Source organism: Centropristis striata, chromosome 8 (genome assembly GCF_030273125.1).
Source record: "Centropristis striata isolate RG_2023a ecotype Rhode Island chromosome 8, C.striata_1.0, whole genome shotgun sequence".
Taxonomy (NCBI): domain Eukaryota; kingdom Metazoa; phylum Chordata; class Actinopteri; order Perciformes; family Serranidae; genus Centropristis; species Centropristis striata.
In genome coordinates, this window is record NC_081524.1 from 14,803,285 (window position 1) to 14,813,544 (window position 10,260).

At 35.7% G+C, this 10,260-nt stretch overlaps 1 protein-coding gene across 1 annotated transcript; it reads right to left on the reverse strand.

Moving 5' to 3' along the window:
* Positions 1–2,834: 2,834 nt before the first annotated feature.
* On the reverse strand, positions 2,835–5,381 carry LOC131976976 (serum amyloid P-component-like). The gene is made up of 5 exons (XM_059340210.1): positions 5,263–5,381; positions 5,067–5,121; positions 4,528–4,630; positions 4,138–4,429; positions 2,835–3,138 (listed from the first exon to the last, which is right to left on the reverse strand). Exons 2-5 carry the CDS (start codon positions 5,119–5,121, stop codon positions 2,908–2,910), a joined length of 681 nt encoding a protein of 226 aa, XP_059196193.1. The 5' UTR covers positions 5,263–5,381; the 3' UTR covers positions 2,835–2,907.
* Positions 5,382–10,260: the final 4,879 nt, after the last annotated feature.

The window sequence follows — 10,260 nt, forward strand, 5'->3', positions numbered from 1 at the left end:
TTCACAACAAAGAAATAAGAGTTATCAGAACTATTGTCCCTTGTTGTGAACCCCAACTTAAAGATATAAGTAACAACAACTCACCAACTTGTTTTTGAGCAGACAACTGGCTTCCTTTGTTGTGCTAACTTACATTATTGCCCTAAATGTCAATAATTTATATTTCCAAGTTCTACCAAATGAAATCACTGTTTTAGGCCAAAAAATACAAGTTGGCTTTTTTATGGTGCAGCCTGTATATCAGATTTGCTAACAGACTGACATGACCCCCTTGTAGGCATGCTAACAGAGTGGTTAAAACACCTACTTTCATTATTAAATGTAACTGTGTATTTGTCTGTTTTTAGTGACTAAGTTCAAAGTCTGTTGTTGTAACAGATGTAGATACAAAAATTAGTAAAGTGACTCAAAGTATGGACAAAGGCAAAGATATAACATTTGAGGAGCAAACTTGTTGCACAAGACAGAGCTGATATACTTAGAGAAGCATCTCCTTATATACAGTCTTCATCTGTGTGTATGCCTACGTGCATGTAGCCATGTGTCCTCTTGGTGTGGTCTAGGAATTTGATGCAATCTTGTTTTCTGAGAATAGCTATTCTCTAACATCCTGTTATTTCCAGATGTAATTTCGATATTCATCTTTGCTCCGAGGAACTGTTCAGCCAACTTCCTGTTTACCACAGACTTTCCAAACTGCAATATATTTAGATATATATATATCACAATATAAATCGTGTAATTCAACTTACAGAACACAATACTATTTTGATAAGTGTAATTTTCCTTATGAGTCAGTTTTTAAAGCTTCAGTTTATATTCTACATGAGTAATTTACTGGAATCTGAAGCCATAAACTGCAAACAAGGAAAGAGATAAAAAGAGAAAAAAACACACCATAATTAGGAATCAACCAAAGTATAAAAGTCACAACTCCATATACTGCTGCAGACAACTCTGTGACACGGGATTCAAGGTAAGATCAAAGCATCACATATACATGCAAATTAAAGGAATGTTGCATTATTTACAGACATCTGAAGCCTTTTCCATCCGTATTGTAGATTGTAGTCAGCTAACCTATGTAACAGCTTACAGATATGCACCATAGGTATAAGGCACACTTTCTAATCTTCACCATACTTATTATTTTTCATCTTCAGCTAGATTTTTAATGAATAACGAGTACCTAATCGAGTGTTTGATATGATATATATTTTCTAAGGAGATTCACCTCATCATTCGGTAGAAATCTTTCTGAAAAAACCTGTGCTGGTTCCCACAACTTTTACTCTTAATCTTAATAAATCTTAATACATTTTTGGGCAGATTGCAGGAATTCCTGCTTGTTCAATTGGACAGATGAGGCTATAGTGACAACAACTCCCACCAACTGTCCCATAGAGACTAATGTTAACTAGGACCAGACATTTTCTTGAAGAAAACAGAAAAAAGATAGTTTTCTAACCTGCAATCTTGTTCACATTTTTTTTTTTTACTACAGACATGAAACATACATCAATGCGTTCAGCAGAGCCGTTTCTTTCTGATCATACTAAAAGTAGTTTGAGCGGTGATTGCGTTTAAACAAGTAACACATACTTAACAAATACTGCTGCTGGCTATATAAAGCACTGAATGGTCAACATGATCTCACAGAAATCCGTGAAATAGCCACGGATTCGCTCAAATTTCCGTGAAACTGACACGGATTTCGCTACAATGCATGTTAATGACAGTCATATCCCGTCTGGCTACATATATATATATCATTTTGTACAATTGGGTGAAAATATTTTAAATCAGGAGATGAAATAGAAGAAAAGACAATGAATTATTCATGCAAAGAAATTTATTTTTAAAGTTACATTTGAAATGGAAAGCTTTTTTCTTAATCATAGTTTGGTTACATTGTTTTTTTTCTTTCCAGGGTTTAAGATAAAAAAGATTTTAAAAAGCAAGGGCGCCCCCAAACCAAGTGGAAATGAATCCCTCAAAGACACTGATGTAGCAACCCAAGAACTACCCGTGTCTTTATACGGACCACATGATTTCCTATTGGCTACAGTAGATACATGTAATGTACAAAGCTGGATCGAGCCTCTGAAACATGAAACACATCAAAAGAAATATGTTGCATCACGGCTAGTTGAGCTGTTATCAAGAGATGCTACATTTTCAGGGCCCCCCTGCCCTCCACTGATGTGCTGAATATTGTTAAATGTTTACGTCACTATGCGGACACACTGCAAAAAAAGAAAAGTTGGGTGAACTCAAAATTTCAAGGCAACAAACTTCGATAACATTTTAAGTTGGACAATTAAACTAAATATTTTAAGTTTTGTTTTTGAGTTTGCTCAACTCTGAATTTCTCTGGCACGATTGTAACGCCGCTATGAAATGTCAGCTAATGTTGCGACCACAATTTTGAGTTAGCATTGATACGCTAATGGCTACTCTTGTAGCTGTAACAAGCAGCGCCGCTAGCATCAGTTAGCCGCTAGCATCAGTTAGCCGCTAGCATCAGTTAGCCGATAGCATCAGCTAGCCGCTAGCTTCAGTTAGCCGCTAGCTTTTCGCTAATGACCGAATTTCACAACAAAGAAATAAGAGTTAGCAGAACTATTGTCCCTTGTTGTGAACCCCAACTTAAAAATATAAGTAACAACAACTCACCAACTTGTTTTTGAGCAGACAACTGGCTTCCTTTGTTGTGCTAACTTACATTATTGCCCTAAATGTCAGTAATTTATATTTCCAAGTTTTACCAACTTAAATCACTGTTTTAGGCCAAAAAATACAAGTTGGCTTTTTTGCAGTGCATGAGACAGGACTCCAGTTGCACATTTGAAGCTAAACAAAGCAAGCAGAAGAAAAGACCCTTTGTGGAGCATTATAATGCTTGTTTTAGTGGGACGAGAGGAAACAGGGCACTTGTTTGTCTTCGTTCAGCACTCTTCCAGTGACTCTGCACTCCAGCGCCCCCCAGTTGAGCGCATTCCCTGGACGGAAGTTTAGATCATCCATGTAGCGCTGGATCTCACAGGGGGAGAGGACGTGGTTCCACATGTGGACATCAGACAGCATGCCGACGAAAGACTGATCAATGTGAAAGCTTCCACCATAGGAATCCTGCTCCTGTAGTCATTACAGAGTTGAGATAAAAACATTTGGGTAACACTTTACAATAACCATCATTTATTAATGTTTAATCATCATTTATAAACCGTATATAAACATGTAGATAGTACAGGAGAGGCAAAAATAAGCCTTGGGGCTTCAGCCTATTCCTTTTTCGGTTGCTGTCTGATGGATTCTTTTGTAAAAAACATGATTTTATTTTGTCTTTGTTTTGTTTTGTTTTTGATTTTTGTTGTTTTTTGTAGCCGAAATAAAGCATTCAAAGATTTAAAGCCATTTATAATGGTAAATACATAATTTATTAATGTTTAACTAACTAAATCATTTATAAATGGCAAATAGATGGTATATTAATGTAAGTTTATAGTTACTTTACCATTAACAAACAATTACATTACAATTATTAGTTTATTAATAGTTTTAGTTGCACTGATTCTAACATTTTTAACACCATATTAAGTATGTTAATGGGTAACAATTTACAATAACCAACTAAGTAATCTTTATAGATGGTTTATAAACCAATTATTAACCATTTACTACATATTTAATCGTTAAATGTATTCAACCAATTTCTTAAAGGTATATGAATAATTTCAAAATCATTAACATACTTAATATGGTGTTAAAAATGTTATAATCAGTGCAACTAAAACTATTAATTATAATTTAATTGTTTGTTATTGGTAAAGTAACTATAAACTTTTACATTAATATACCATCTATTTGCCATTTATTAATGATTTGGTTAGTTAAACATTAATAAATTATGTATTTACCATTCTAAATGGCCTATATACGGTTTATAAATGATGATTAAACATTCATAAACTATCTGTTGACCATTTATAAATGATGGTTATTGTAAAGTGTTACCAACATTTGTATGCTGTATAATTTTTATTTTGTAATCAAAACTTTTACAGACATAAAATGAAACAAACTTCAGCACTGATTCAGACACATTTATGGAATTATATAAGCAATATTGTTTACCTGCCCGAGGATAACAATGGGATAAGTGATTCTTGGTCCACCAACGTATTTCCTAGTTGAGGGCTTTCCATCCAACCACAGCTGCACCAGACCAGACGCAGCATCCCATGTGGAGCAAATAGAGTGCCACTCGTTCGGCTTGTAGTCCTTTATTCCAAATGTTGCAAAAGTGTTGCCGACATAGACCGCACACTCATCTTTTGATGCCGTCCAGAATATCAGGAAGGCATTGTGATGATGACGTGTGGACAGAGAGAAAAGTGAATGGGCTCTGTCAAGGTCCGTAATGAATCTGCAGGCATTGAAAGAATAAAGAAATAAAATATGATACTTTTATAGTCAGAGATATGCTGCATTATTTTTTTGCATTTTCAATTCAAAAAACACTACCTGAGACAGACAGTTACAGCACTGAAATCCTTGATCAACGTGGTCAGTCTTACATTAGCTGTCTTGGTTTTCTGTGGGAAAGTCAACATTTTATCCGACAGATCTATGAAAAAAAGAAGGAAGAAAAATGGCATTTAAGACATATAGTACACAACACTCAGATATTTAGCAGAGATGTTTTCCTCAATAAAAATGAAGAGATGCTTGAGTAAGTAAATATTTCAGATGTGGTCTCCTATTTTTTTTTTTTTTTTCATTTTAATGTGACAAATATTTGGTACTAATATGACCATTCAAACATTCAAAAAAAGTAAGTTCAGTTTAAGAGAGTTCAATAAAATTCTCATATCATGAGAAGAAACAATTTGATTCATCATCACAAGCACAATAGATGAACTTAAGTAAGTAATTTATACATATATTTTACGTTTTCCCCCAATGCAATGATATAATTGTTTCATGTCTATTGTGCACATAACTTTATTGTCAAAAATCTTTTTTGTATTCCCTTTATTACATAAAGAATATATATTTCTTACTTTCAGGAACTGCAGCACATGTTGCCAGCATCACCAGGAGAAGAAAAAATGCCATCTGATACAAACACAAAGAAAAAGACACCAAATGAAATGTTACTTTAAATATGATATATCAAATGCTGTTGTTTTGCTAATAACTACCAGTGTGCAGTGCAGTCACAATCATTTGATCTATCTTGCGTTGGATCGATCTTACCTTTGAGTCTGTGTCTGGATGTTGTGCTTAACAGTGAACAGGAGTGAGTTTTATACCCTCACTGCATCCTGATACCAGTCGATGTCTGTTTTCCTTGGATCAGTTACAAGTAAATGTCAGGATCCTGTAATGTAACACTGCCATCCAAATTAAGCATGACTTCCTTGCACACACCCTACTTTAAACAAACTGCATGTGTCACTGTATCGTATTATTATTTTGGAGAATCTCTTCATGCAGAAATGTTGTGACAAAGGGCAGAAAAAGCAGGTTACACAAAGTAAAAGGTAGGGGACATTAAACACATTTAATAATGTAGCTGATATGTTACACTAACAATGTGATAGTGGCCTCCAGTATTAAAATTTGGTCTCAATTTAGACATCATTTTGGCCTGCAAACACTTTCTATTGGTGCTCCGCTTGCAGCTAATCCTATTTTTCCCCCATCATTATTGGACAGCACCTTCTCTATATGGGCTAGGCTGGGCATAAAAACTTTTAGAGACCTGTATGTTGATTCTATTTTTGCCTCTTTTCAGCAATTGAAAGATACATTTTTGCTTCCTAAAGGTCTTTTTTTTTAGATATCTTCAGGTGCGAAATTTTATCCGTAGCTCATTCCCAGAATTCCCTGCTCTTCCTAAGTCTTCAGATTTTGAAACATTTCTGAAGCCTTTCTCTTCATTAAAGGGGGCAATCTCTTCTATTTATTTAAATGTATATAACCTGTGTCAAGGCTCTTCTACTGTACTTAACCCATAAGAAAAAACCTTCCTTTTACAAGTTTTTCAATAGATATCAAGATTTTATCTTACTTTACTCTGACATTACTTCTGTCTTTAGTCTGGTTATCAGAGTAATTGCTCACAGTAATACTCTGCTCTCAGGTAATACACACACATTTTGTTTTATAATATTTTCTCACAACATTTGTTACAGGAGCAGGATTCCTATGGTGGAGGCTTTGACACTAAACAGTCTTTTGTTGGCATGATATCTGATGTCCACATGTGGGACAACGTCCTTTCCCCCTGTGAGATCCAGAACTATGTGTATAAGCAACACTTCACCCCAGGGAACGTGCTCAACTGGAGAGCGGTGGAGTTCCAGACCAGAGGACGAGTGCTGACAGAAGACAAACATACGAGTTGTTCTGAAAATTCTGGAAATCTGCAAGGCTCCTCCCCCAAAAAATAAAAGGCCATAATTTAGTTCACTTTTATTAAAGATTGTTTTTGCTTTTTGTATCGTTTATTACGAAATGTGTTATTGGAACTGATTGTTTGATGTGTTCACCTACTTAAATTAGTAAATGACTTGTCATTTCAACCTTGTGAATTTGAGATCAGCTGAAGATTATGAAAGTTTTGTATGTTTTGCAGTAGTTCTGTATGTAATTATTCTTACTTACTATACTTTTTTTTTATAGATATGTTCTTCACTGGTAGATTGTGGGTTCTGCAGCCTAAATGTCTTCTCTCTTATGTATTCATCATTTCAAACATCTTTCTATGATCTCATTAGTGACTGCTTTAAACAATCGTATTTGAGGCAATATCTAATACGTTTCTGATGTAAAGTTATGTTTAACAACTCATGTAGCTCAACAATAAAATGTTTAAGTATAGGAAATTAAAAATAATAAATGGGTAATCATAAAACCACTTGACTCGCTTTGTTTCTGAAATAAAATAAATAAATAAATACATTTAACAATAGCAGCTTAAAAGCAGGGGCTATTTAAATGGCTTTTCTTTGAAGAAAAAGGGCTTTGGTAAAAATGTAGCTTTAAAGGGTTCCTGCCGAAAATGTTTCTCCCATTTTGACATCTGTAAGGTAAATATAAAGTTGTAGCCAGTGAATCTCGCATGAAGTCTGGAAATATATGGAAGCAGCTAGCTAAAAACAATTTATTTACATCATTTGTTTTTTCTTCACACACACAAAAAATTTGTGGCCACTTAACTTCATCCAGCTCTCTGCAACAGTAACAGAGAAGTGTTAACACTGAATTATCTAGGAACAGTTAATAGACATATATACTTCTTCGTAGGGTTGTATGATATAGAGAGGTAAAGTTCATTTTCCTTCTGGTGGACATACTTAACCCTTTGATGCACAACATATGGACAACACTTCTGCCGTATATATAAATCCACAGTATAACACTTCTGCCGTATATATAAATCCACAGTATAACAGTAATGCTTCGCCCCGAGCACTGGTCCCTACAGCTATTGCTGTATGGGACCAGTGCTCGGTGCGATTGCCCCGAGGCCCTAATTATAACTAGAAAATTTCCTCTGGGGAAATTCTGGAAGGGCCACCGGGGCGGAAATCCACAGTATAACAGTAGTGCTCGGGGCTTTGCCGGTGCGATTGGGGCAATCGCACCGAGCACTGGTCCCATACAGCAATAGCTGTAGGTACCAGTGCTGCACTACTGTTATACTGTGGATTTCTTCTTATTCCTCTTCTGGACGCAATTTCGTCCCGCTACTAGTCCTACAACTTGAAGAGTTGCAGGACAAATTATATATGAAAACGTGCGGTTTGATCGGGATCGGTGTGCTATTACTTTTCTCTCCAGAATACGAATTTTTCGCGACATAAGTCGCGAAAAAACTGCCCAGAATTTTTCATTGAAATGAATGGGACGGCCGAAAAAAAATGAGCGAAAAAGAACATTAATTGGAGATTTTTAAACGTCTACTTCTCCGGCATAATTTCACCTAGAGACTCCATTTAAACTTTAAACAGTAGACACAAGTCTTGTGTATCGGTGTATTAATCCACGTTTCGATAGGTCATATAGTTTTTTATCAATCCCTGTTCAATGACCATGATCATTTTTGGAGAAATTCTGAGATTATAATGGGTGTGTATTGCACGGAATGTTCGTGTCATAATGTGTGACATCATCGCCAGAGTGTAGAGGGAGAGAAAAAATTGTCCAAAAATAAATTTAAAAATTGCGCTCCAGGCCGCAAATTCCACTCTACAGAAATAATTTATACATAGAAATGTAGGAAAATTAGTCTTCTTACTCACAATCCTCTGGTAAAGCTGTCAGAGTTATAGTTTGGGCGTACGACACATAGATGCGCCACCAACACCACCAACAGCCTCATTGGCTCCCATATTAAAAATGCAGGAAGATTTCGGGAAAAAAGGAAGATGGAACAGTTTTTTTAGATCGCTCTAACAAAGCTATTTTTAAATTTTTCTTTAAAAAAATCATATATAGACGTTCAGGAAGAACTCAGGACGCTCAAAGTGAAGTCGGATCAATGATAGGTATTATGGTTTTGCCAAAAATGCTTTCTGTTCGAGGACAGAAATTTCAGTCCACCTCTGGCTGCTGTCACTCTTTCATTAACAGGTGTCAGTTAATTCTGTTGATTGCTTTGATCTGATTGCTTTGATCTGATTGCCTTTGATGTGATTACAGTTACAGACACACACACATAGACATGTGTGAGGAGTGTGCGTGCTTACGCAAGCACGCACACTCCTCACACATGCGTACACATGCTTCAAACACACACACGCATGCATGCACACACACACACACACATTTTGAGGTTAAAGGGCATTGTTTGAAATCTCTGAAGAATCTCATCATAGTGTACACACACCGGCAGTAGCCCCCGTGGCCCTTTCAGAATTTCCCCAGAGGAAATTTTCTAGTTACTATTGTACTACTGCTACTAAGGGTACAAAGGGTAAGCTGTTACCTAGAGTCGCTGACTACAACCAACAATACAGATAGAAAAAGGTTCAACTGTCTGTATATAATGCAGTCAGGTTACATTCCTTAAATTTGCATGTATATGTGATGCCTTGATCTTACCTTGAATCCTGAGTCACAGAGTTGTCTGCAGCAGTGAATGGAGTTGTGACTTTTATACTGTGGTTGCTTCCTAATTATGGCTTTAACATCTGTCTTATAGGGAAAAGTACACTTAAAAACAAGATAAGACTTAATTTGTAACTAATTCTCCTTATAAGACAGTTGTTTACTGTCTTGTCTTGTTTGTTTTTAAGTGTAAATTTGTTATTAAAGCCTCAGTCAATATTTTAGATGAGCAATTCACTGGAATCTGACGCCCTGAATTGCAAACAAGGAAGGAGAGAAGAAAAAAACAAAACACTGAGTTAACACATAGATGCGTAAGTGAATCAAAAATGACCCCGGGGAGGTCATTTCCTTGCAATATTTTCGTAATGAAAAGTTTGAATGATTTCATATTCCAGTTTTTCCTTAAAAAATATGTTATTGATATTATTTCAACATTTACATTTTTAACTTACCTTTTATACATTTTAAGAAATTGTAGTTTTTGTATTACAACCCCACTCTTCCATAGGGTAATTTCATGGAAAATGTATCAAACAATTCTACCAAAGTGTTGAAAGAATGCAATGGTAGCTTGCAAGAGATTCTTTATTTAAAACAGTGAAAATCCACCTTTTAAAGGAATCTTGACACAAGTTTTTCATGTACAACATACAAATGTCTGTTAAGCTGCTTGAGATCCAGCTGAAAGCCAGCCTGTATATCAGATTTGCTAACAGATCCCCTTGTAGGCATGCCAGCAGAGTGGTTAAAACACCTACTTTCATTATTAAATGCAACTTTGTGTTCCTTTTTCATTTTGATAGATCTCATATTCCTTATAAGACAGCTGTTAAAGTCTCAGTAAATATAACATGAGCAATTCTCTGGAATCTGAAGCCATGAAATGCAAACAAGGGTGGATATAAGAAAAAAAACCATATCCACCCTCAAATCAAATGTGCCCATGAAATTCTATCTCTATGATCATTGCACACAGGTTCATTGCAAATCTACCATTGCATTCTTTCAACACTTTGGTAGAAGTCGGTCAGTCATGCTACAGTGAAAGGCATCATCTGTCTCAAGGCCTGCAACTTTCCTGCTTCAACATTATATTTTGTTATGTTTTATGGAAGAGATGCCTGTCTTCATTAG